General features: G+C 35.5%; 1 protein-coding gene and 1 pseudogene across 2 annotated transcripts in view; both read left to right on the plus strand.

Annotated features, from left to right (window-relative positions):
- The window catches only part of Wdr70 (WD repeat domain 70), a 327,702-nt gene extending 306,831 nt beyond the window's left edge, over positions 1-20,871 (plus strand). For both annotated transcript variants that reach the window (XM_004848601.3, XM_013073525.3), the window contains exons 16-18: positions 1,232-1,348; positions 3,282-3,444; positions 20,680-20,871. In XM_004848601.3, the coding sequence (XP_004848658.2) occupies positions 1,232-1,348; positions 3,282-3,444; positions 20,680-20,767 (368 nt within the window). In that variant the 3' untranslated portion in view covers positions 20,768-20,871. The remainder of the gene's footprint in view (positions 1-1,231; positions 1,349-3,281; positions 3,445-20,679) is intronic.
- Positions 20,872-26,524: 5,653 nt separating this feature from the next.
- LOC101719835 (eukaryotic translation initiation factor 2 subunit 2 pseudogene) lies at positions 26,525-27,497 on the plus strand (annotated as a pseudogene).
- Positions 27,498-27,874: the final 377 nt, after the last annotated feature.

A 27,874-nucleotide genomic window follows, 5' to 3' on the forward strand; every position in this document is an offset into this window, starting at 1 on the left:
AGTCCCTTGCAATTTAAACTCATCAGTTAAGAGATCCAATGATGCTTTTTGCAAGAGTAGAAGTGTTAAAGTCAGTGTCATAACCAGTCTAGCTCATGTAATTACACGCGCCCTACTTAAATTCCTCTAGTCGTTTGAAGTGAAAAGCTATTTTTCCCCTTCCTAAAAATACTGTGTGTCATGTTGCCTGACAGAGTGACGGGTGGCTACGGGTGGCTGTGTTTCTCAGGTCCCCAACTCAAAGCAGGCATGTTTTACTGTGAGTGATGCGGTCTGGCCCGTCAGCAGTGGGGATAGAGGTTAAGAGTGGACACTGGTAGTTTCTGAGGTGTTAAGAGACATTTCATTCATGTTCTAAATTCCCGTTAAACCTCTGCTGTTCTTCTCCTGGTCCCTAAAAGAAGTTTCCTTTTAAAAAGAGCTTTTAACCTTCATGTAAGGAAACAAATTATTCTGTTACTTTTCTGGTCAAGAAAAAAGATTTTAATACTTTAGTTATTTAATACTTTCCCCAACAATTTTCTCCCTCTTCCCCAAAATGTTACACTGTCTCCCTTTTAAATTCTTATACTTAATATTTTGAAATTTAATTCTAACTTTAAGTAAACCCCAACAACAATTGAACAGCAATATGACTGATTTTTACCCTCTATTTTGTGCACTATATGAAAGGAAGGTTATAGCTCCATGTAGTCCCCCTGCCAGGAGATTCAGACATCCCTGCATTGAAGGCAACCTTTATCCCAGTTTCATGGAATAAGTGCTCCTCCTTTCCGGTTACTCAGTGTTGTCAACTCCTTCTGAGAGGTGGTCACATTTCAGAAATGTGTGAAGTGATTCCAGTGTTTATAAGGCATCTGAGGAGACTTTGGGGCTGACAGGCAAGATGTTGGCATTATTCACATTTGGGTCCTGTAAGAAAAAATACCAGCCAGTCCCATTAAGTATTTCTTTTCAAAACCATAGAAATTAAGTTTTAACTGCCTCAACAGTGTTTCCATGACAGTGTTTGACAGTGTTTCCTGAGTGCTATTAGTTGCCAGGAGAGGTGAACAGTGAGTCTGGTATCAAACAAAATTGGCTAATTGGTTACAGTAAGACTGTCTTTTATTATTAGATGAAGACTGTCATTATGACTTCCATTTCATCTTTCAGTTAGTCATGCTTTTGGTATGTTTTTGGATGAAGGGTTGTTATTATAATAAAATGTTTCAAATATGACCTCTTGCAGCTCATGCCTTGCCTATGTTCCGTGAGCCCCGCCAACGGAGTACGAGGAAACAGCTGGAGAAGGACAGACTGGATCCCCTCAAGTCCCACAAACCTGAACCTCCTGTAGCAGGCCCAGGTGACTGTGATCCAGCTAGCAACCTGCAGAAGGGCAGGGTGGGGGTGATTGGTACAGAGATAGTATGATCTTGTGGGCATAGGTGCTTCCTCATCTTTAGAGAGATTTTTCTAGATAAAGATTTTCACGTTTTCTTTTTAGCACCAGGACATTTTCCTTAAAGATCTGATACAGAATCACAATATATAAAACTGATGAAGATGGAGATGATGTGCTGCAGTAGGCAGGAATCTGGGGCCTTTTCTGCTTGGTTTCTAACTTGAGGCCTAGAGATGACTTCAGTGGAACTCTGGGGCTTCTTGGAACCTAGTGTTGAAACCATTGCCATCAATATTGGCACAGTATATAATATTAGACACTTAGACCAGGGTCCAGGCTGGATTGAGTTTCACACAGGGCAGAAAGTAGCCATGATTTAGTTCTGTGGTGGTAATAAAGGAGCTTCCTGTATTACTAGAAGATGAATAAAGTGTTTAGACATTTAAGAAAGTAGGTGTCACCAGGCATTAAGGCAGCATTACTTTATAGTACGTATAGCACACACTTGCATAGAACTGCGTTTTCTGCTATCATGGGTGTAGTTTCCAGTTGTCTTGGGCTCACAAGGCTGCAGTTTTTGACCTGTTCATTCATCTGAGCTTGAGTTCTGGATCTGCATCTATTTGGCATTTCAGCATTGGAAACATTTCATATGTCTCAATCATTTAAAAACAATTTTTCTGCCACTCACCTAATCAAATCCATAAATAATATTCTTGCCTGAATTATTGCAGACCTTCTAACTAGGCTCGTTATCTTAGGTCACTTCCTCACTTCCATTCATCATACAAAGCTTTTATCATCAGTTCCCTTAGCTTTCATGTTACTACTGTTCTCAAACTTCCATAAGCTTCCTGCTGTGCACTTGTATTTCTAGGGATTCAAGGTTCTGTATAGTTTGACTATAACCTGCCTTTGTAGCTTTACACTTTGCTTCTCTCCTACTCTGATTTTCTGGTATGATTGTTGTTCCCTCCTATCCCCAAACATCCACTGAACTTCCCTCTCTGCTTTTCTTTGTACATAACCCATTCTGCTCATCGAAAAAGCCTTCTGAGATGTCCCAAAATGGATTCATTACTTTCTTTTTTTGTTGTTTTGTTTTGTATTTTGGTACCAGGGATCGAACTCAGGACCTTGAGCTTGTGAGGCAGGCGTGGTGCCACTGAGCTAAATCCCCTTTCCGATTCGTTACTTTCAAATAGTTACTGGGCACACAAATTCTCTAGAAGTTATTTTCTGACTTCATTTCTTCTTATCATGATTTATGAAATTGATCTTTCAGTTTTTTGGCTTCATATATTTATTTTATCTTTCTAAAAAGTCAGACATTTTTTGAGTACTAAGCACCATAGTAGCTGTTACAGTCTAGTACGGAAGAAATCCCTGCCCTTAAAGAGCTTCCCATCTGCTAGAGGAATTACAGTCCTATGAAAGAATGTGAATCAGTGTGTTCAGCTATTTCATTTTCTCTCAATACACAGCAAAGTATCTAAAAGGTGTTTGGAACATGGCACACCCTAGGATATGTTTGTTTAAAATTAAAATAGCATCTAATGAATATTAGTTATTTCTGTTTATTTTCAGTTTTAAATATTCATGCTGGGGGAATTTTTTAAAGGCAAGCTATTTATAATTTTTTATTGGTGTGATTCTGTAATTAAGCAATGAAGACATAGAAATGTAAAAAGGAAGACTTCCTACTTTAAAATGTTATGAGGAAGCTGAAGTCTGGTGACTTCTTACTTTGATTCTGAATATTAGGAAAGCTGAAAGGATGTTACTCAAGGTAGTCTTGAGATTTGTGCTCAGATAACTACAGTGTACACAGGCATAACCGTATTGTCATGCTCATTCTTTTTATGATTTATTTATTTAAATGCTTTTGCAACAGGTCGCGGTGGCAGAGTTGGAACCCACGGGGGCACTCTGTCATCCTACATTGTGAAGAACATCGCTTTGGATAAGACAGACGACAGTAATCCTCGGGAAGCCATTTTGCGTCATGCCAAAGCAGCGGAAGACAACCCATATTGGGTTTCCCCAGCATATTCCAAGTAAGAGAATAACTTTTTAAAACAGATTGGGGGCTGGGGGTATAGCTCAGTGGTAGTGCATGTGCTTAGCATGCACAAGGCCCTGAGTTCTATCCACAATACTGAAAAATAAATAAAAACTGAAATAAAGTAGAAAAGTTGTTATGTTTAGTGAATTGAGAAGAACATAACAATGGTAGTTTGGAGTTCTAACTCCCCATTTTTTATTTCATCATTAAGCATGAAAAATAGGCCAAAAATTCATAGTCTAGAAGCCCAGGTATTTATGTCTTATGACTCTAAAATGGTGAATTTTAAAACTATGCCAGTTTCATCAGAGTGATAGCCTAATGTAAACCATTATGTGAAGCCCATTGTACCTATGACATTAAAAAGAAAATCACTTCATTATCTTAGTTGACAGAAATTAAAAGCAAACAAAGGGAAGCAGCTTGTAGATCTATTAATTAAGGACTGGTTTTTTAGAGAGAACTATATGTGAGTAGCACTGCCTAGTAGATCCAGCCTCTCAGATTCCCTTAGATAGCTTAACATGGGTGAATGTGTAGTGATTCTTAAGGTACTAAAACAACTACATTTATGCTAAAGGAATTTTCAGTTTTTAAAAATTTTGACTTTTTATTAGAAATACTTATAGACTTAAACAAGTTTTTAATTTTTTTTAAAAAAAATACAGGGTTCATTTATATTCTTCACCCAACATTTCCTTATGTTAACCTTATATAACCAGAGTACAAATGATTATGAAGAACATGAGGTTAACATTGGTCTAGAACTACTAACTGAGCTACACACCTTACTTGGTCTTCACCAGGTTTTCCACTCAATTATTTTTTTGTCTCAGGAGCCATGTTGCATTTAGTTGTTATGCCCCCCTCGTTTCCTTCAGTCATAATAGTTTCTTGGTCTTTCTTGTCTTTCGTGACCTTGACTCCTTTTAATGAGTACTGGTTAGTTATTTTCTCTCAGTTTGGGTTTGCTGGTATTTTTCTCATGTTTGGAATGAAACTAAGCATATCTGGCAAAAAATAATACAGGAATCATGTTGAATCTTTCTCAGTGTGTCATATCAAGGGCTTCATGATATTAAAATGTCTTATTCCCGATAAGTTTTTTGGGGGTGATATTTTTAGACTTGCAAATTGTGCTTTTTTTCTCAATCTTTTGCTATCTCATTTTATCCATGGGTGCATTTGCCTATAGCAAACTGCCTATAACATTTGCTTAATGGTGATATTTTGCTTTACCTTTTCTCTGCTATATTTGTTAAGTGGAATTCTACCTAAAGGAAGAGTTGTCCCTTCTCCCACATTTATATTTCAAGTTAAAAAAATTAGTAAGAATTCTAAAATGTTTACTTTATTCTGTGGTTTAAAAATCCTATACTGTCATTATTTAGATTGTTCCAGCTGTGGCCAATAGAAGCTCCTTCAGAATGGCTTCTGTCTTCTTTCAACAGTGTCCCCCACCCCTAGCACTTCCCTACTTTCTAACACCACACTATGTTCCAGGCTGATCTTTGTTTTTCTTGCCCACATCGTGAAATTGATCACTTCTTCAAAGACCCCTGGTTCCTTTTGTCGGAGACTGGTGTTTAGAAACCAAGAGATAGCTGCTAGATGTGCTCAGTGCTACTACAGTGTCATTGTTTCTAGGTCGTCTCTACTGGCAAAGCCAGGAAATGTATGTGTATATGCCAGCCTCCACACATACACACAGCTCTATTTCTGTATGTATCAGTCTGTATTTATATTTTAAAAACCATGACTTTAAACGGGTGCCTCTGATTTCAGTCCTGTGCCACAGGTTCATTTAGCTTTTCCCCTGTTAGTAGTTTTACTGCTTTTTTCAGGTAGTGAGAAACCCAGTTCTTTCCTGTTTGTTCACTTCTGGTGTACATATGAAGTAGTTTCAGATTTGCTAACCTATACCTTTGTAAAAAGCATTTTCCCAACTGTATTGTAGCATTTTGTCTTTAGGCTTGTAGCATCCAGTCAAGATACTATTTTTCAAAGTTATTTAGATTAGATCTTTTTTGTTGTTGTTTTTTTGTTTTGCTTTGGTACCAGGGATCAAACTCAGGTCCTTGGGCTTGCGAGGCAGGCAACGGTAGAGTAAATCTTTTTTCTCTACCCTAGCCATTGTGTTTTTGTTATGAATTTGAAATGCACTTAGATTCGCTTGTTAGTATTTGTATTTCTTCTTTGGTTTACCTTCCCTCTATTTCTTATGCACAAATAAGCAGATACATGAGCATTCTCTTGTATCCTTTCTTTCCAGGATAAAGGGTAATGTAGTACAAATACTCATTTATTTTATTTTGGTCTAAATGCTATTTGAAAATCTATGGTGAAGTATTAATACAACATATGAACACATGTGTAAAATAAAAAGCCATTGTTTATAATATAATACTACCCAAATCCAACTTTATCAGAAAATTATTGCTAGTCTATGATTATCCACAAAAGTAATTCATTGTCTGAATATTTCTTCATTAATATTTTAGTGTGAAATTTAATTTTTAATTAATTTTGGGAGAAATGTTTATAAATATATCAACTATAATTTTGTTATGACATTTTTGAAATTTAAGTTTATCAGCTTAGATTAACTTCTTTTTATTTCTCATCTTTATTGAGGTACAGTATATTTTTATAAATGTATATATTTAAAGTATATGGCTTTATATAAATAGTCTTTTGGGCTTTGCTTTTTTTTTTTTCTCAGTTAGCAATATGCCCTAGAAATCACTCTACATCTCTTTATAGTTCTTATTCTCCATTATATTATATAGCTCAGTTTATTTAACCATTCACTTTCTTTTGTTGTGTATTTGTATGAGTTTGTTTCCAGTATTTTGCAGTCACTAACAATGCTATAGTGAATAAACTTGTACACATATATTTCTGTATTGTTTGAGATTTAATTTTTTTCTTTGATGTTTTTATGTATCGCTAAAGTTTTCTCTTTGAAAATATCAAGTATAAGAAAACCAGGACTCTGGTCACTTTGTAAAGCATTAATGAGCTTGGAAAAATCCCCTGAGTCAACTCAATTTATGGTATTTATATCAGTCCCCTATCTGCTGGCCATTAGAAGCTATTTCATGTAAAAGAGAAGCACATTATTTTAGCCTGGGTTTCTTGGAAACAGCCCTAAGGCAAGGACTCATGTAAAGATGATTTACTAGGAGAAAAACAATAGGAGGTTGGAGAAATGTAATGAAGCAAGCAAGGGTATAGTATCAAGTCAAGTCCCATGGAAGGTCACTGTGGCTCAATCCTGAAGCACAACACTGAAGATCATAGTCAGTGTTCTCCTGGTCAGGGAAGTGGCAGCTAGAGTATCTGTACTTTCTTATCTGTTGGTCTTTGCTAATGGCAGGATATGGGGTTGAGAAAAACATTCCCAGTCACTACTGATCTCGAGAACTTCAAACATAGGTGGCACTGCACAAAAACGCTAAAGGGATTTGAAGGGGTCTGGAGAGAGCACTGTGTCCTCTGCTATGTGTGTTATAGCAGAACAGACTTTACTATGCAATGTCAATGGTGGTTGTTCACATTGTGTATTAAATATAACCAAAAAATACAGATGGAACAACTCTGAACAATGAGTTGGATAATATTACAACAGCTAAGAGGTTCATATTAAGGCTGGCCAGCTAAATGGTGTGGATTTACTCTTCATTTATATAGAATTTGTGTATATAAGCTAATGTATATCAACACATCATTGGCAGACAGATAAGCTTATAGATTATGTCTGTGTCAGCACTTTTGTTTTTAATGGAGTAGTTGTCTTCTATAACTATAAGAAATCTTTTATATTTCAAAAATCCTATTTAGAAATATGTCAAGAATAAGCTGAGTGAAGAAGAGAAAGCAAATTTAGAGCTTAAAATGCGGTAAACATGGTAAATATCATTTTGATGGCTAATTGCTCCAAATATGTGCATGTTTACACACAAAAATCATTAGATGTCTCAAAAAATATTGAAATAATAATCAGTTGATATTAGCAATATATATAGTATATAGAAAGGTGTCAAAGACCTAACTTACCATAAAAAAAATGAAATACTGAGAAGGTAAATTTTTAGAATCTGCTGTTTAACAAGCCATTGCTGCAACCCAGAACAGGAACTAGATCTTAGAATTTCCAGGTTATTTGTTCTAACATCTGATAACACATTACTTTGTATCTTTTTTTGATAACATTATTTTGATAAAGGATCAATTTAGAATGTCATTTTCATATCTGAGTTTTAAGTAATATATTCATACAGAAGGAAAAAAGTCCAGCATAATCAAAAGTGTACAATGGAAATTTGAAAGCTCCCCTTTCATTTAACCCTCAGTTCCTTCATTCTACTACTTAGAGATATCAATAGCTACAGATTCTTATACATCCTCTCAGAGAGAGTCTGTATAAATGCACAGATATGTGTATAACTACATTCATTGTTTAAAAACATGGGTATAGAGTATGTTTTGCAGGTTGGCTTTTGGTTTTGCTTTTTACTTAACACACATCTTATTGGGGTTGATCCATCCATGTATCTAGCTTATTCTTTGGACTTCTTTATATATTTCATTGTATGAATTTATTATACTTTTCTAAAGCAGTCCACTCTTTTGTTTTGTTTTGGTACTGGGGATGGAACTCAGGTCCTTGTGCTTGCACAGCAGGTGGCAAAACCACTGAGCTAAATCTCCGGCCCAAAGCAATACACTCTTGAAGGACAGTTACATTGCTTCAGTCTTCACCTCTCATATACAATACTGAAATTAATGTCTTTGTGCATACATATTTTCCCACATGTGCAAACATTCTAGAAATAGAATTGCCGTCAAGGGATATTTGCATTTTAAATTTGTTTGGATAGTACCAAATTTTCCACCAAAGAGTCTTCTAACCAACTTACTCAATGTCTCATTGCCTCTTTTCCCTTATCCTTGCTAAGAGAGTATGTTAACTTTATCCTTGCCAATCTGATAGTCAAAAATTTGTAATTCACTGCAGTTTTTAACTAATATTTTATAATTTTTGAGTATCTTTTCATATGTTAAAATCCTTTTTTTCTTGTAAACTCTATGTATGTCTTTTCCCCTGTAAACTCTGTTTATGTCTTTGCCCATTTATCTGTTGGCTAATTGGTCATCTTATCAATTTTGTAAGACTTTTTTTTTAAACTATATTCCCCAGCCCTTTTTATTTTATTTTGAGAGAGGAACTCACTGAATTGTTCAGGTTTCTACCTCAGCCTGCAGAGTAGCTAGATTTACAAACTTGTGCCATCATATTTGGCTTAATATTTTTCTTAAATTAAGGATATTATACCTTTGTGTTAATCAAAGGGTAGACAATGGAATTTTGAAAGCTTCCTTTTCATTTAATCTTCAGTTCCTTCATTCTACTATTTAGAGAGATGTCTCCTTTTCATTTAACTTTCAGTTCCTTCATTCTACTATTTAGAGATGTCTCCTATTTTGCTCCCATTAATATTTTTCCTGTGTGAAAAAATTATTTTAATGTAGTCAGATATAATTTTTTTCAATTGGTTAGCTAATTGCTGTAACATTGCTGAATAATGTAATTTTCCTCATTAAATTGAAAATGAAACCTTTGTTATACACAGTAACACAATTTTCATATGTTTTTTTTTTTCTTCAGTTTCCAGGATCCCTGTTTTGTTAATTGGAATATCATCAGCACCAATTTTCATTGTTGTAGGGCTGCTTGCTCTTATTATACTTCATATCAGAATTTTTCTATTCTTACATGTCTCCATGAATTACTGTAAATTATGTAATAACTTCCCCATTAAAAATTATTGGTGCTATTTTTAGTGGAATTGAGTTACATGTATGTGTTAACTTACGTAAATATAATTTTATAATAGTGATTCAAGAACAGGGCATATCTTTATATTTAGTCACATCACTGTATCCTTTGATAGTATTTTAAATTTTCTCTATGTAGATCTTTCACATTTTCTTGTCACTTTATTTCTACTTGTTTTATCTTTTTGTGCTCTTGTAAATAGGATCTTTTTTTCATCTGGATTTATAACTTCTTTGTATATGAAAATGGCATGAGGCTACATATATATGTATTATGTATATATTCATTAGTTTTGTATCCAACTGTTTACTGTGTTTTTGCATTGTTTTAAATTTATTCAATTTTCTGGAGTTTATAAGTATAAAATTGCATCATATGCAAATAATGATAAGTTTACTTCCTTCTTGCCAATTTTTATGTCTAGTACTTTTCCCAAACCACTGCCAGAATTACAGTAAATTGTAACAGTGATAGTGTACATCCTTTTATCATTCTGAACTTTAACGAGAGTGATTCTATTAGATTAAACCATATGAAGTTTCTCTTTTTACAGATGAAGTCAGATTCACATTTCAATTTAATGGTATTTCCCCAAAGAAACATGTTAACTTTTGAAAACATACATGTAAGAGGTTAAAGAAGAATCCATCTCTTTTTATTTTATTTACTCATTCATCAAAGATTTACTGAACGCCTACTATGTGTCAAGTATCTAGATTGTAGATATAATAGCTATTATTTTGGAGCTTATATTCTAATAGAAGCAAACAATGTATAAATCTATAAATGTGAGATGATAGTAACTGTAAGAAGAAAACTCATACAGGGATAAGGGGACAGGAAGAGGAAATGGTGCAGTTTTAGATGTGATGGTCAAGGTAGAACCTGTATGAAAGTGATCTATGACCTGAATGAAATGAGGGGAAAACATGCAGATACTCAGGGAAAGAGCATTCCATGCAGAGAAATGAGGAAGAAACATGCAGATACTCAGGGAAAGAGCATTCCATGCGTTTACGAAGGCCAGAGGCATGCACATCAGAGATAGATCCCAAATTTTATTGAATTTCTTTATCTCTATGATCATATGATTTTTCTACTTTGATCTGTGAATATGATGAATTGTATTACTAGAATTCCTAATTCTGAGCCATTCTAGCATCTTTGATATGACCCTCACATGGTTGTGATTTATTCTATGTCCAGTGTTAGGCTGGCTTCCTAAAAATTTTGTATGTTATTTTCTATGTATGCCTTCAAGCTGTTTCAGTACCATTAAACTTACTGATTTTTTTAAAGATTTGATTTAATTCACCTGTAAAACTGTTAAAGACTGATATTTTTGTGAAGTGGAGGGTGAATAGTAATTCTTTAATTTCTCTCTCTCATACTATCTCATGGCAAATAATCTATTTGGATTTTCTAACTCTTATAAGGCTACTCAATAATATTTTCTTGTGCAGTCATTTGTCCACATTTTCAAATTTATATGAGTTAATTGAAGCCAAATGTTTTTGTTCATTGATGACTATTGCCTAAAAATATTCTCTGTACTGTAGGTGATTTATGTTTATAACTGAATAATGTGCTAGCTTAATAGTAGCTCTGTAAGGTGGGCAGGATGGGTATTGTCATTTCCACGCCTTACTTGTAAGGAGTCTGCAGCTTAGAGATCTGCAGTTGACAGTGGCTGAAACTAGAACTAACTTTTGTTCTCTTGATCCCTAATTTAATGAGCTTCCCAGAGGACTGTGCAGGCTTTTAGCACACACCTTCCTGCTGCTGTGTTTTGCTTCCATCTCTTTCCTTCCACCCAGTTTCGTCACCTTACATTTATTGCATACTAGGTTCATGGCACTGTCTGTGGCATGTAATCTGTTAGCCAGGATCACAGTGCTATTTCTCCTGTGTTCACCTGCTAGGGTATACTGTTTTCTGCCAAGTGGCAAAGTGTTTGAAGGGAAGCTAATATTGAAAAGGATCTTTTCATAAAGGTCACTGTAATTGAGAATGTGTGTCTGGTTGTTTTTCTTCACTGCAATTGACTTCTGTCAGTGATGAAATGAAGATTTATTTACTGTATCTTGCTTTAACCCAGAAAAGCACAATTAGACATTCCACAAATCTGCCTGTGTATGACATGTATCACCTGTTTCTCTGGTGAGATAATGAAGAGTCTTGGAACACTTTACATTTATCAGGTGAATATTTAAGTTTCATTCCAGATACTAGCAATGTAAGAGCTATGAAAGTTTTCAAACACAGCAGGATCACAGAGGATTCTTGTTCAGCCACACATGAGCAGATTTAGTTACAGTTTCTTGTTAAAAGATGCTGCTAGAGGGAGGGAAAAGGAGCTGGCTGGGAAGTGGGCAGGATGTGGATCCAGAATGCTATTAGCTTACACATCAGACAGGGATAGATGTGTGTGGGAGCCTGGATCCTGGCCAGCAGCCTGCCAGGCTGACAGCTCTGTCAGCCGCGGCTATTTTTCTTGCCAGGTAAGCTGCCATTATTGCTGGTTCAGTCAATTTAATTTTCAGTGTGCATGTCTTGCCTGATAGAGGACATTGTAGATGTGTATGATTGTATGTATGTATTAAAATTTCATTCTCATCTATGAAGCATCCATTTAAAGTCATATTGAATTAGTTTAAAGAGGTCACTCTGAGCATAAAGAGGAGAAATAAACCCACAGAGGGGAAAATTACCTTTTATTCCCTGAGTTATATTTAGGTGCCTGCCACTGTCCACCATATTCCTATATAGAAGCCAGTGTTTCTCTGAATAGTTCCCTGAACTTCCTCATCTCAGTGGCTATGTATGTAATGGAGGAGGGAGGCTAAGGTTGTAGACTTCTAGACTTCAGTGCAAACCAGCTCAAGTGCTGTGGGATTAGGGCAGAGAATCTGTATATACATAGATATAGCTATTGATATATATTTTTTTGGTACTGGGGATCGAACTCAGGACCTTGCACTTTTGAGGCAGGTGGTGAAGGCAGGAGGTAGGCACTGAGCTAAATCCCTGGCCTGAGAATCTATATTTTAAGAAGTACCCCCAGTGATTATTTTAGGCACATTTGATAGTGATACAAAAGCAGTTATTTAAAAGAAACCAAAAAATGATTCCCCCTTAAAAAATTTACACTTATAGACTATTTCAGTTGTAGATATTCGTAGTGAATTATTTCCATAGCAAAATAATTCCCTTCATTGTTTTGTTTTTTGTTTTTGAGACAGGGTCTCACTATGTAATTCAGGCTGACCTTGAACTCACTATGTAGCTCAGGCTGGCCTTGAACTCAGAGCAATCCTCTTGCCTCAGCTTCCCAAGTGCTGGGATTATAGGTGTACATCACTATATCTGGCACAAGTAGCAATTTTGTGTTTAAAATGTGAATTATATTTGGTAAAATAATTCATATGTTAATCACAAAATTGATCCTCTTGCCCCAGCTTCCCAAATGCTGGGATTATAGGCGTGCACCACCATATCTGGCACAAGTAGCAGTTTTGTGTTTAACATCTGAATCATTTTACCAAATATATTCTATATATAACTTTTTGAAAATACATCTATATTATGAAATGAAAAATACTTAATATCTAAAGCAAACTATTTGATAAGAATGAGTTTTGTATTTATACTACGTCAGGAGATATATATATGTGTGTGTGTGTGTGTGTGTGTGTGTGTGTGTGTGTGTGTATTTTAATGTTATCCTTTTAGAAGCCTCATAAGGTAAGTGGTATTATTGTCCTCATTTTATAGATGAGGAAAATGAAGCTTATAACTTGACAAAGAACCCACAGGTAGCAGGTTTGAGGTTTGCAAGCTGTTTGGCTTTGAAGTCAAGTCTCTGATTTTTAAGAGTAGGAAAAATTTGTTGAGAGAAAGATAACTTCTGGAAAGTGGGTTACCCCAAGTCTCTGATTTTTTAATTAGTGCAGTCGACTGTTTTTCATCACAGTGCAACTAGTAGGGGTTGTTAGAAAAGTTGAATAATAGTAGAGCTGAAAAGATTATTATGTGAGCAGCATGGCATAGCAAAGGGAACAGCAGACTAAGAATCACAAGTCCTGGGTTTAGTTCAGTTCTGTCATTACCTGGTGAGGGCTCTGTCACAGGTGAGGGGTTGGTCACCTGTGAGTTTGCTAGGGCTGTTTCCTTTTCTATGAAGAAAGAACATAGAGCTGCAGCAGTGTCCGGCTTCATGCATGTTTTAAATTGAAATTGTGGCAAATAGTTATGGATTTTATAAATGGGCATTACGACTTTGGTATTACCTGCCTGTCTCCAGCCTGTTTTTCAAAGGTGTTTTTTTTCATCATTCTAACTTGTTTACCTGCTTGATAATATAAGGTAGCCAATGGTGATTTTATAGGGTTCTTTCTGTTTTTTTCTTTTCCTTTTTTTTTTCTGTTCCTAGTTTCCACAGGTTTCACATATATCCCTTTTTCTACCTTCACAGTCTTTGAACTCTCACATGTAGCATTGTGAGTTAATATGCTCTATTAATGAGTCGGATACGTGTTCATTTTCCAAAACAAGTATTCATGTACTGAAGAAAATAGAAAATTCTTTATGTAGAAACATCTTACTGCTTCTTATCTTCTTATGTGTTCCTCATATTTTAAAAAATCTTTGATTAGTTCTTCATCAGAAAGAAGGAACCATTTCAAGTGGAATCTTTTGGTCAAGGCTTTTATTTAATCCTAATAATTCTGCAATTGTGATGATTGGGTCAGAGTTCATCTGGGCCATATTCACTCTATAACAGGGTTAACAAGTGTGTCAGATTGTCAAGTCATGGCTGTAATTGACTTTGGCTTTGAGGTTTTCTTTCATAATAAACAATGGGCACTGAGCCAGAAAAGCTTGTGGTTTATACTTGAATGCTGTTGATTAAATAATAGAAGTGATTTCCCCTCATACTTGTTCTATTACCCTGGGACTCACTTTATGCTTCTTGAATGAATCAAATTAGAAAAGGATTCATATTTAAAAAGAATTATGACCTCACTTTAGCCTACGTGCTGGAGAAGGAGTAGAGAAGGCAAAACTTAGAGCTTGGAGGAGAAAAAAAACGGTTTTGCTAACACTTTTCTCTCACATAAATGATACACCCCCAAAATGCCTTTTTAGAAGATTGCATAGAGAATCTTTACCTATCACTGGCACAAAATTTCTCTGGATAGAAACATTAAAAGTGGAACTCAGTTTCTGTCATTTTTCAGTAGCGTACAGTTTCTGGAAATAACCTTGGGAATCAGTTTTTTTAAACAATAGGGGGGAAATGAATCAGCACGAAGTGTCAGCTAATCAGAATTTATAGATTTGAGAAAGACATTTGTTTCAGTTTCTTCTTCATGTTTCATGAAATCACATTTACTACAAGAAAATGCAGAGTTTACTAGAGCCAAAATAAGCAAACACCCCCCCCAAAAACCCTTCTGCCTTTCTCTGATTAGTTTTTTAAATGGTCGGCAGCAGTAACTATATTGAAATCTAACCTAGTTTCCTTTGTAACTCCAGTAAACAAGCTGACATATATAGTCAAGTAAAGATATTTACTGTTCCCCAAATGAGTTAATCAAACTAGAAAACACAAGGTTCACATCACCCCTCTTTAAGTTAGGTTTTAAATTAACACTTATAAAGTGGGTAAGTGTATGCCATAAACCAGTTAAAAAACAGTCTGAATAAATCTGATTTCAATAAAGTAGATACTGTAATGGTTCACAAGTGAGTTTTACCAAATCCCCATTAACATGTTGGGAATCCACAGTGATTATACATTTGGCTAAATGAAATGTTCCCTTTATCTCCATTTTCTTCAAGTCAGTTTTGTTTGGGGCAGGAGAGATTAATCTGCCAAGAAGCTATAAGCCTGAGTTGATAAATTCTTGTCTCTGGAGAAATAAGGCATAGAATTCTGGAGGACTTAATTAATAGAAAACAATTAATCAATAGTGGGTAATGGAAATGCTTTCCTAAAATGATAGAATATATTTTTTACTTTATGTATGGATGTATATATTTTCTGAGTTGCTGCCATGTCTTTGTTGTCCATTTGGTTTGGTCTGTTCTACTCTTCCTTTACAAGCACCCAATAAAGTCCATGTAAAGATCAGTGTACAAATTCCATTTCTTTTTTTTTTTTTTTTGGTACCAGGGATCGAACTTGGGTCTTTGCGCTTGCACAGCAGGTGGCAAAACCAGTAAATCCTCGGGCCCAAATTCCATTTCTTCAAGCAACCCAGAAAGAAATACGTGTTTGTGGCCAATGATGAAGTTAATAAACTGAGACTGTTTATTGATGTTCATTGTTATTGTTTCTTATTGGCTTTAAAAGCAAGAATCTCTAGGCCAGCCTTTAAATGTTTTGAAATTCTTTAATATATTATCTTTCTATATGTATCATTTTACTTTTGCTTGACATTATTGACTTAGTTTTCTATGCCAAGGGCAAATTAGGCTACTTCCCAGAAAAGAAATCTCCCAGTTCTATTAACTTTGCTAGAGATTGCCTAATCATCTCTATTCCTCATTGTCTTGGTAAAGGGGTAACTAAAGAAATCCAATGAAAATGTCCCAGATACTTCTGAATTGAATTTTTAAAACATTTCCCATGAGTGGATTTTTAGAATTTTTCAAAAGAGTAACTACTAGAATTAAATCCAAAGATTAAAATTGCCAGAAAGAAAGAATAGCTGCAAGGTTTAAAGCTATGACTCTCGCTGTGCTCCTACAAAACACTGGCATTGGTTAGGCTGTATGGAGATGTTCAGTGGGCTGAAATTGAGTAATCTTTTTCAAAGAACCTAGTCTTTATTCAGCACACAAGATATATCTCTTATTAAAAGTTCTCAGCTGTGCTTTACAAATGTTGGTTTTGAGGGGAGGATGGATTGGAATGAGAGAAAATTTTTTCTATGGACCACACTTCCTACCATCTCCTTATGCCTAACTCAAGAATTAAAGGTCACTCCTTAAAGGACAGACCTAAGAGTGTAACCTCAGACTTTACTCATTACCAAGTCTTTATTAAAAAATATATATATACGTATATATATATGTATATATATATATGTATATATATTCAGGTCATTACCAACTTCAACAATCAAAGAAATTTTCCACAGTAGGAAAAGCCTATCATGTCTTTATGTTAAGAAGACAAATCGTTACATCACAGCCTTGTTTCAGAGCCCATCTTTCTCTTTGCTTTTCCAAGTTAGGGAAGGGATGGAGCTCCCTATAGGCACTGTCCCCTGTGGACCACTAACCATTGCAGATGAGAGTGATGTAGGAACTGAGAAAAGTGCTTACTTAGAAAGTTTTACAGCAGTTTGATGTGCCTGTTGAATCTAATAAAAAAATTAGCCTTTTAATTGTATTTTTTCTAGAAATACATTTGTCTGTAAGGGATTGGAAATAAGAAAACAAAGACTGGCCTGGTCACAGGTGGTTTGAGAAACATTACAATAGGTACAGCCCCGGTCAGGGACTGAGGTGCTTCAAGGTATCTTTGTGTTCTAGGAAGAGGCTTCATGCTTTCTTACTTCCAAACTCAAGAGCCTAGTGGTGTTTTTTTTTTTAAAATGCTTAATTTTGGTAAAGTAGGCATAACAAAATTTACCATCTTAACTGTTTTAAGCAAGTTCAGAAGTTCAGAAGTGTTAAATCTTTCTACATTGTTTTACACCTGATCTCTAAGACTCTTCATCCTATAAAACTTACTCTACAATATCCATTAAACAACAACCCCCATATCCATATACACACAGTTGCTGGCACCCACAATTCTATTTTCTATTTCTGTGAGTCTGGCTACTGTAGATACCTTATGTAAATGGAATTATACAGTATTTGTCTTTTTGTGGATGGCTTACTTCACTTAGAAAAATGTCCTTTAGCTTTTGCATGTTGCAGTGTATTAGAATTTCATCCCTTTTCACGATGATTGATTTCCATTTATGGATGTACCACATTTCGCCTATTCATTTATGCCACAATAAACATTTGGGTTGCTTCTACCCTTTGGCTATTGTGAATAAAGCTGCCATGAGCACAAGTGTGGAAATATCCCTTCAAGATTGTGCTTTTAATTCTTTTGGGTATATATCCAGAAGTAGATATACTGGATCATGGTGATTCTATTTTTAATTTTTTGAGGAATCTTTGTAGCAGCTGTGCTGTTTTATATTTCCATGAACAGTGTGCAGTGGTACCAATTTTTCTGCATGTTCTGGCTATACTTTTAATAGTAGCCATCCTAATGGTTATGGCATGCTATTTCATTATGGTTTTGTTCTGTATTTCCTTAATGGTTAGTGATGTTGGGCATCATTTTATATGTTTGTTGGCACTTTTACTGTCTTTGGAGAAATGTCTGTTCAAGTCCTTCATACATTTTTAATGGAGTTGTGTTTTTCTTTTTGTTGCTGTTGTTGTAGGAGTTCTTTATGTATTCTGAATATTAATCCCTTATCAGGTATATAACTAGGAAATATTTTCTCCCATTCCATTTTCCTTTGATGTGCAGAAGTTTTAAATTTTGATCTAATCCAATTTATATACTTTTTCTTTTGCTGTCTGTTTTAGTGTCATATTCTGGAAATTATTGTCAAAGCTAATATCATCAAACTTTTTCTCTGTTTTCTTCTAAGAGTTTTGTAGTTTTATTTTTTATCCTTAGAGCTTTGTCTCAGTTTAAGATAATTTTTTGTATATGGTATAAGGTAAGGATCCAGCTTCATTCATTGCATGTGGATATACAATTTTGCCAACACCATGGATTGATAGGAACATTGCTACTAAGCTCAGTTGTTCCCTATCTGGCCAATGGAAAGAAAAAAGGAATGGAGGAAGGGAGTAAAAAGGAAGGGAGGGAAGGAAACAAACATTGAGAAAAAATTGAACATAGATTTATGCCTTGATTATGACAATTTCTTTTTCTTGATTATGACAATTTGAGAGGAAGGAGACCATGGTGACTTGAAATTGAGATGTCAGTATTTGACATTTCATACCTATAATATGGCCATAGTGATTAGTTCAAAAGTGAAATTAAAATTTATTTTCTGGAGTTTTACAAGAAGGCTTGTGATTTTTAGGTGCCCACTTTCCAGTCAATTTGATTTCCCCTAAATTTAAATTCTTGGTAAAGTCAAAGGAAATTGTTGTATTCTAGTGATTAGACTGATAGTCTAAGCCTCATTCATGTAAAACATTTGCTCAATGAGTTCTCTGATTTCCAAGCCAGGAAAGAAAAAAGATAATCTCATTTGAAAACCAGTATTTTCCTTTTTCTTTTATTTTGGCTGTTAGGAAATTCAGTAGTTTTATGTTTACATGTCCATCAGTTCCTTGGTTCTTGAGCTTCTATTCATTTGTTCTGTTTTATTTAGGTTTTCTTTACCAATCAACTCTATTGAGGCATAATTTATATACAATATAACATAAAATGCATCCATTTCCAGTTTTGACAAATATATACATCTATGCAATCGCTACTTCAATCAAGATTTAGAACATTTCCATCCCACCAAAACATTTTCTCAGGCTGCTTTGCAATCGTTACTCCTTTTCTGTTATTAAGTAGTTTCATTGATTCTGTGCCCTTTCATGTTAGCCACCAACCTATTATAAATACTTTTGGAAGTAGGTGGAATTTTAAATAGTAACCCCTTAAATAAAATAGCCTTTTAAAACTCTAGATTTTTTTTCCTGTGGTCTGCCATTCAATTTCTTCCTTCCTTCCTTCCTTCCTTCCTTCCTTCCTTCCTTCCTTCCTTTCCTTCCTTTTCTTCTTTTTTTTTTTTTTTTTATATCCAAAGAGCAGCATTGGAGCTTCTTAGTACTTAAGTCTCATTACAACACTGGTGATCTGGTGTCTTATGAAACATTGCCAGATATCTGTAGAAGATCATGTTCCTTTTTTCCCTTAGAAATTAAATATCTAACTCAACAGATTTTTTTAAAGCCAGAAAAATTTGTTCCTGAACAAGTTTCTTCACTTTCATAAGTGGCCTGCATCTTTGCCAGAACATAAAATATTTAACAAGCCCCATTTGCTTTGTCGCAGCACATTTAAAAGCCAGTGGTCCTGCTTTCTAGTAATTCGGCAACTCAGGGCCTAAGAAAGGCTGCAGCTGCTTGCTGAAATGTTAGAGCTATGACCTATGTGTAGATGTCATGACAGTGACAACAAGAAGTTTAACCAACTGGATTGTGTATGGGGATAGCTTGGTCTCTAGCTGGATGTGTGAGGTAACTGGAGAGACAAGAATTGTGAATAATTTAATGCACAAGGAATTCTGGAACATGACTCATGTCAGGCAATATCTGCATGAGTTGTGGATGGTTTATTCTTCCCCAAGATGATGAGGAAACAGAAGTAATATAAAATTTTAACCCTTTCATTGCCAAAGGAATTATTGTTATTGTCATTTTCTTTACTATTCTGCAATTACCATGATACAGTGAATTGAACTCTAAATGAAGATGTATACCAAGATTTGTCATATATTCTTCAGATATTATGCTCCAATGTTTCTTCATCTTGCAACAGAGTTGTTTTTAGAAAAAAATCGGCAGGAGCATGACAAAAAGGAACATACATTATAACCATTTGACATTTTCTTGGAATTATTTTCTGTATGAATGATGTAGAAGTGTCATTGAACCAGGTATGTTTATAAAGCACAGAAGGTTCTCATGAGAAGACTGCTTGATATACTGTGGCAGTATTTCAGCAATGATACTATATGACAGTGTTACAGCCACATTCAGTGATTTATCCTAAAATGCTTGGCATTTTCATGTAATGGTCTGGGCATGGAGGGAGGGGAAGAGAATGTTTATTTGTTTTGTTTTACTGGATTGTGTTAGTATATATGTTAGCTCTAATTTTAAACTCACTAGATAAGAAAACTAATAAATTCTTCTACTATATGTACCATAATCCTGTGTATTTGGATTACTTAAGTCTAGGAACAACTCAAAGAACTATAAATAAAAACTATATAGGTTCAACTTGTTCTTCCAAATGATCCCTGCTTGCCTAGGTGGAGATGAAGGGTAATTATGATGTGTAAGGTTCCACTGAATTTGAATCTATGTTTTATTTAAGGGAAGAACAGTGTTACACAGTCTGTCACAGAGGGAAAACCTTCAAAAGAATCTTTGGTTCTCTTCCTGAACATAATTAAATGTCCATTATTCTTTTCTTTGTCAGGAGTTTAATGATTTATATTTAATAGTTGAGATATACTTAGTTCTCCAAATTTATTCTCCTTTGAGGAAAGAAGCAAAAGCCTAATATAATAAACACTTGCTGACTAAAATTTTCCTCCTCTTTTTTAACTTTTCTTTTAGGACTCAGCCCAAAACCATGTTTGCCCAAGTTGAATCTGATGATGAAGAAGCAAAGAATGAACCAGAATGGAAAAAACGTAAAATTTGAAGAATCTTAGTTGAGAGCTGTTTGCATGAGGGGGAGGGACATGGTGGAATGGTGGGTTTTTTTCCCTTTAATGCTTGTAAAATTAAAAAATACATTTTTATGAACAGATTTTGTCCTTTCCATTATTGAGCCATCTAAAAGATTGATAGGTATTCTTCACTATAACTGTGTTTACATTTTCTTACCTACAACTATTAAACTGTATCACAAGTAAACAAGAAACAGATTCTTAGCCTATTACCAAGTACTTTAGGTATTTGGAGGCTTTATTCAACAATTACTGGTTTTGTTCAGATTCCCATAACCTTAGAGTGAAAAATGTGCATTGAAATGTACATCTGTCTGAAGCAATTCTAGGAACACAACATGGAAATAGAGATCAAAAGCTTAATATTTCTGTATAATGTCACAACAGTTGTTTACATAACTGTGAATAATGAGACTGAGTTCACACAAAAGCATTGCCATACAAGGAAAGAGGAATATGTGTCTGATAATCTTTAACAGCAGAATGTAGTGGTTAGGCATTAGTAGAGCAGGCTTTGAAGTGAGACCAGTGTGGGTTCTAGTCCTGGTTCTGCCCTTGGCTGTCTGGCTCACCTTGGGAGAGTTATTAAACTTCTCTCTTACAGCCTCAGAAGGATTGAATAAGGTACTCCGTGTAGAGCATTTAGTATAGTGCCTGGCACAAATACACACTAAATATTTGCTATTTTAAAATAATGCTAATAATATCACTGTCTGATTTTTAGCAGTATTAGGAAAGTATAGAAATTTTATAAATGTAAGTGTTACAGAATAGAAGACATTAAAAATCATTCTGTGAGATCCTTTTGTGACTAGAAAAGTGATCAAAAGTTGGCAATTTGTCCAAAATAATAAAGAGTCAACGCTGGGCCTGGTGGCTTAGATCTGTAATCCTAGTACTCTGGAAGCCCAAGGCAGGAGGATCTCAAGTTTGAGCCCAGCCTGGGTAACTTAGCAACTTAGTGAGACTCTGCCCCAAAATAATGAATGAATGAATGAATGAATGAATGAATGAATGGGCTGAGGATGTAGCTTAGTGCAAAGACCCTGGGTTCAATCCCCAGCACCAGAATTTTTAAAAAAGTCAGTAAGATGAAACTCTGTGGACTGGTTTCACACAGACTTGGGTCATGTTTGCATGCTAAGTAGTCTCAGGATTTGCCCTTCTGCCTTCCTGCTCTCTTTGTTTTGGTTAAGTAATTATAAAAGTGAATGATAACCCAAAAGGTAGGTCAGAAAGCTCCTGGTTCTACAGGTCGGACCTATTGCCATCCCTCTACTCACTCCCCAAGTGTTTTACAACCACTCACACAACTCCCTTATTTCCAGATTCAGAAGTAACAGTGGGCATTTTCTGTCCATGCACTATTCTCTGACCTGTTTCCCTCTCACCCTTATCTTCATCTCATTCCTCTTCCCTTTGACTTAGCCTATAGGTGATAGGAAGAACCATCTGCTGAATGCCTGCTGTATGATGTGTACTAAGCTCTTTATTTGTATTAGCTGATTTAACCTGCAAAAAACTTGATGAGTAGGTAAAATTGCTAAACCCATTTTACAGATGAGGCAAAAGGTGTTCAGCAGTCTGCCTAAGGTCACAGCTGAGAAGGATTGTGCAAAGACACCCAAAGTCTCTAAACATCAGTAACTAAGAGTGTCCAAGTTTCCTATTCCTTTTGAAATGCACTTCTTTTGGAATCAATTACAGACCAATATTTTGTTCCAGCTGCTTAGAATTTATAAATTTATTACTTTGTGGATAAAATTTACTGAAAACCTCTCACTTTCCCCCATCTTTACATAAACATTGAACCATATGGAAGTATTCGTCTTGGACAGCCAAAAGTTGCAGTGAGGATTAGGGCAGAGAGGAACAAAAACCTCAATCGTAGTGGTCTTGGCGGAGTCTGCTCTGATGTAAGGGCAAAGAGAGGCAAATTTAGCACAAAGATAATGTTTTCACTGTTACCCACAACATATGTAGGCCTTTTCATGTTTGAGATGATCTGTCTCACTCTAGAGAGTTTCATAAAGAATATTTTTTCTACAGAAGATTGACAAGATACACAAGGATTTCAATTTTGAACTTAGTGCTATTAGTGCTTGGTACCATGAAATTAATGGAACTTTTGGTTACCAAAGTTTTGAGATATCTTTATCATGGAGGCTTTTAATTTAGTCCAGGTTATCTGCAAAATGTCTCAAAGCGTAATGCCTACACAGCATAATTTGTTTACAGTCAGGTACATTTTTCTGTAGAGAGGATCTATAACTTTCATTGAATCTGGGATATTGGGAATAGCTGGCAGCTCTTTCGTCTATCAAATAGACTGTCTAAAATTGGGCTAGACTTGAAAATCAGGACAAAATTCACATTTTCATATACTCACACAATACCAAACTAATACAGTGTATTAAACATTATATTAAACATTCTAATCTCTAATACACTAATCCCATTTAATCTTAGGTAGTCAATCATATTGCTTCAGACCTTAGTAGGTATTAATAGGTATTCTTTGAAAGATTCCTTGTCTTCTGTCCCCTTAAAAACAAGAGTTCAGCTTCATGACCACATGAAAGTGGCATCTAAGTGTAAATACTTCTTTATGTGATTATTAGAACAAGTATTACAAGTCTTGAGTCAGCTTGAGAAAAGTTGATTTATATGACTATTTCAGGCAACTGTGAGCCCTTCTACATTTAATAATCAGTGAGTTAGCCAAGTGGCTGGTTAAAGGTATGCAGACAGCCTGAGACAGTATCGCTGTAGAGGTGAATGCCTCATTCATTTATTAGTCTTCTTGTGTGTGAGGAGGTCAGGAAATAGAGGGTTGTTAACATACACCTTTTGAAAAATACCTTGTCTGGAATGGGACAATCCAAAAGCTCAATGATGAATACTTAAATTTTTAGTCCACATTCAGATCAGGTCATGGAGAAATGCCTGAAAATGTGTGTGTGTGTGTGTGTGTGTGTGTCTGTAGGGGTATGTAGTTGAAGAAGATGCTTTGAAGCACAGAGAAAAAATTGCTACTCTAAGGAGTTTTCTGATTTGTCAGAGAATTTATTCTTGGGGTTTTCAAATTTTTAAATAAAAGCTTTTTCACAAAAGAATCTTACAAGGTACTTCATCTGCCCCTATTTGTAATAATGCTCATTAAAAATGTTGACATATAAGTGATAGATTAAAGATGGCCACACATTACTTGACATTCTTCCCAGCTCCATAGTGGTTTGATTAGTAGAACACTACAGAAATGATGGTGTGCTATTTACTATGCCTCCACCTTAAAAGACTTGGACTACCTTTTTTTTTTTTTTTTTTTGGTGATATTTGATATGGAAATACAGCTGCCATGCTGCAAGAAAGCCCAAGCGCTACATGAAGAGGAAGTAAGGCTCCTTGGCCAACAACTCTATCTAAGCTTCCCTCAGGTAGCAGAACCAGCATGTCATTGAGCTACCTTGGAAAACAGATCCTTCAGTCCACTTGAGTCACATCAGCTGTTGTCATGTGAAGGAGAGATAAGCCAATCCCTATGAGTGAAATAAATGATCATTTTTGTTTGAAGCTACTAAATTGTTTTTTTGTGATACATATATAACTGGAACTTTAAAATATTTTTAAAAAATCAACCATTCAAATACAAACTGGTAATATTTGATGAATTACATTTAAAAGTTTTTCTTTTATGTACAATTTCAAGATTTTAGATTATCCTCTTCTCAATATTATTCTAGTATTTGTGAGCACTATAGTATTTTTCACTTGCTAAAGACACATATACTTTTTTTCACACTCCTACAAACCTCACATATAATTTTAGTGTCTACTTAATAGTTCATTATGCACATGTATTATCCATACTTAACCATTCCCCTGTTGTTGAAAATGCAGATTATTTTCAAATTTGCTATTGTATAAGTAATGCTGCTTTGAACAGCTCTGTGCCTAAAGTTCCTTTTTGTAGTATGGTAGAATTATTTTCCTAGCATTGATTACCAATGGAATTATGGAGGATCAAAAAGAACAACTCATATTTGAGAGTTAGAATCATTGTGATCTTTATAGTTACTCTGTCAGTGGATGCCATATTGGATAGGACAAAGGTGGCTCTGGGAAGTATTGCTAAAATACTGGGCTGACCATTGTCTTTCCAAAAATCCATTTCCACCCAGAATCTCAGAATGACCTTATTTGCAGATATAAAAGTACTAGGTTACAGAGGTCCCTACTTACAACAGATGGTGTCCTTACAAGAAATCTATGTAAAGACAAAAATACATAGACACACACAGGGGAAAAAAAAGACCCTGTGAAGATGAAAGCAGAAATAGGAGGGATATAGCTGCAAGTCAAAGAACTTCAAAAATTGCCAGCAACCACCAGAAACCAGGAAGAGGCAACAAAGGATTTTTCCCTAGAGGGAGCATGGCCCTGTCAAAATCTTGATTTTAGACATCTAGCTCTTGAAATCTGAGAGAATAAATTTCTATTGTTTTAAGCCACCCAGTTTGTGGTGATTTCTTAAGAACAGTCTAGGAAATGAATACAGTTAGCAACAAGATATAAGGAACACTTGGATCCTGACAGGGCTTCCCAAGGCTGCCTATCACCACAGTTCACTAAGGATTTAGAAAAAAGTAAATAAAATCACAACAAAACTGTCAATGTCTAACATTAAAGTTCAGAATTCTCTTCCCTGTGCCTTAGTGCCTTTAGTTATGATTTTTTTAATTCACTAAATTTTGAATTAATTTGTTCTACAGCAGTATTGATACAACTTTCAATTCAGCTAATTGACCTTGCATTTTGAATGTCTGTCTCCTTCCCTGCTTTCTCCTTGGTCATCTTGCCTGCAAGTGGTTCTTTGAGCTGCTGCAGCTTCCACACTTGACCTTGCCCTCCTACTGAGGACAGAGAGATATCCACTACTGTAGTGTCCTACTCCAAAGTATCCGTGAGGTTGTGAACTTATGAGCAAGTTGTCTTCATTACCTTTCTTATTTTAGGACATCTATGGTTGAGTAAAGGAAGATGGTTTTGTTGTTTATAAGTCACTTTGAAGCATGGGTGGCTGACAACTGGCTTTCTTCCTCATATCTGCCTGACAGAGCTGTTGTGACCAGATGCCTAGTGCTACTCCTCAGATCTCTGAAGTCCCTCAGCCATGCAGAAGGTAAACACATGATGAAATTATATTTACAACTTTAATCAATGTTATGTGGTATGGCTGGTATCTTGGAAGTAGCATGGAATATGAAGTCAGAATTAGGGTTCATGTTCTTTCTTTGCTATATAATAATTTTTTGATTTTTAGGAAAGTCACTTAAATTATGAGTCTCGGTTTCTTTTTCATCTGGAGAATGGGGACAATATTGGCCACCTAGTCGATATCCAGAAGAATATTTCATGGTTCAGATGGGGTTGGGGGATAGAGACAAAGGCAAATACAAAGACAGAGTTTCACAAACTATGAAATGCTAATATAGTTTTTACCTCTTGTGTTTATTCATTATTAGTATGTCAGTGAATGTACATGAAAGACATAATCTTTTTTTAAAAAGCTTAAAGAGGAGGGCGGGGAGTCATTTCCTTTCACTGATGCAAGAGCCTAGTGCAATGCTTGGAGGGATATTGGCAGGAGCCATACTGACATTGGGGCCTGGAGCTAACTCATCTCACTTCCCATCTATGCCGAGCCCACTTGAGCTGCAGCCCTGTCTGGGGATGAGATGATTTTTGATCCTAAATGAACAGGAAGAAAAAGAAGAACTCCTTTATGTTAGATGAGGAAGGGGATGCCCAGACAAGAAACCCAGCCCACAGAAACAAAAGAAGTGAGCCAGAACCAAGTGAGGACAAAGATAAGATATGGAAGCCAGTGAAGAAGACAATAGGACGAACGATGCTTCGGATGATCTAGATGACCTGAATTTTTTTAACCAAAAGAAAAAGAAGAAGAAGAAGAAAAAAAAGGATATTTGATATTGATGAAGCTGAAGAGGATATAAAGGATTTTAAGATTAAAAGTGATATCCAAGAGCCAGCTGAACCAGAAATGACCTTGATATTATACTTAGCAATAAAAAGAAAAAAAGAATGTCAAGTTCCCAGATGAAGATGAAATACTAGAAAAAGATGAAGCTTTAGAAGGTGAGGACATCAAAAAAGATGATGTATCTCATTCAGTAACCAGACAGGACTTGCTTAGTCAGGCTCAGGGAGAGACTACACATATGAAGAACTACTGAATCAAGTGTTTCACATCATGAGGGAAAATAATCCAGGTAGGGTTGCAGAAAATTTATCATGAAACCTCCACAGATCATCTGAGTAGGAACCAAGAAAACTTCCTTTGTCAACTTTACAGATACCTGTAAACTATTACATCGTCAACCCAAACATCTCCTTGGATTTTTATTGGCAAAATTGGGTACAAGTGATTCTATAGACAATAATAACCAACTTGTAATCAAAGGAAGATTCCAACAGAAACAGATAGAAAATGTCTTAAGATATATCAAAGAATACATCACTTGTCACAAATGCCTATCACAGGACACAAATCTGCAGGACACTCGGCTCTATTTCTTATAGTGTGAAACTTGCCATTCCTGATGCTCTGTTGCCGGTATCAAAACTGGCTTCCAGGCTGTCACAGGCAAGTGAGCACAGCACCATGCCAAAGCTAACTAATTTGATAATCACACTGACTTTGCAAAGCGTGTTCTGAGGAATTGTCTGGACAGGTTTACCATCAGAGTGGATACATCACTGTATTAAAAACAAGATAGAAAAGCTGCCAAGTTCTTTGGTGAGTGGTTGGTTGATCTGAAATCCTTGCCAATGCTCAAACTGTTGACATGCTTATTGCCTACGTTAACAACTGTCAGAGAAACATGATGGAGTAAGGTGTTTTTAAAAATTGTTCATATGTTTCTGTAAAATGCAAGCTAGTAATAAATTTTTTTAAAAAAAGCATAAGTCTGTGTCACTGCCATAATCAAGAGTCATCATGGTAGCCCAAGAGGATGCTCTACTAACCGAGAATTTGATTCTGTGTGTTTTATCCA

This window comes from Heterocephalus glaber, unplaced genomic scaffold, assembly GCF_053883595.1.
Source record: "Heterocephalus glaber isolate CG9 unplaced genomic scaffold, H.glaber_assembly_v1.0 deba00001538, whole genome shotgun sequence".
In the NCBI taxonomy this organism is placed as follows: Eukaryota; Metazoa; Chordata; class Mammalia; order Rodentia; family Bathyergidae; genus Heterocephalus; species Heterocephalus glaber.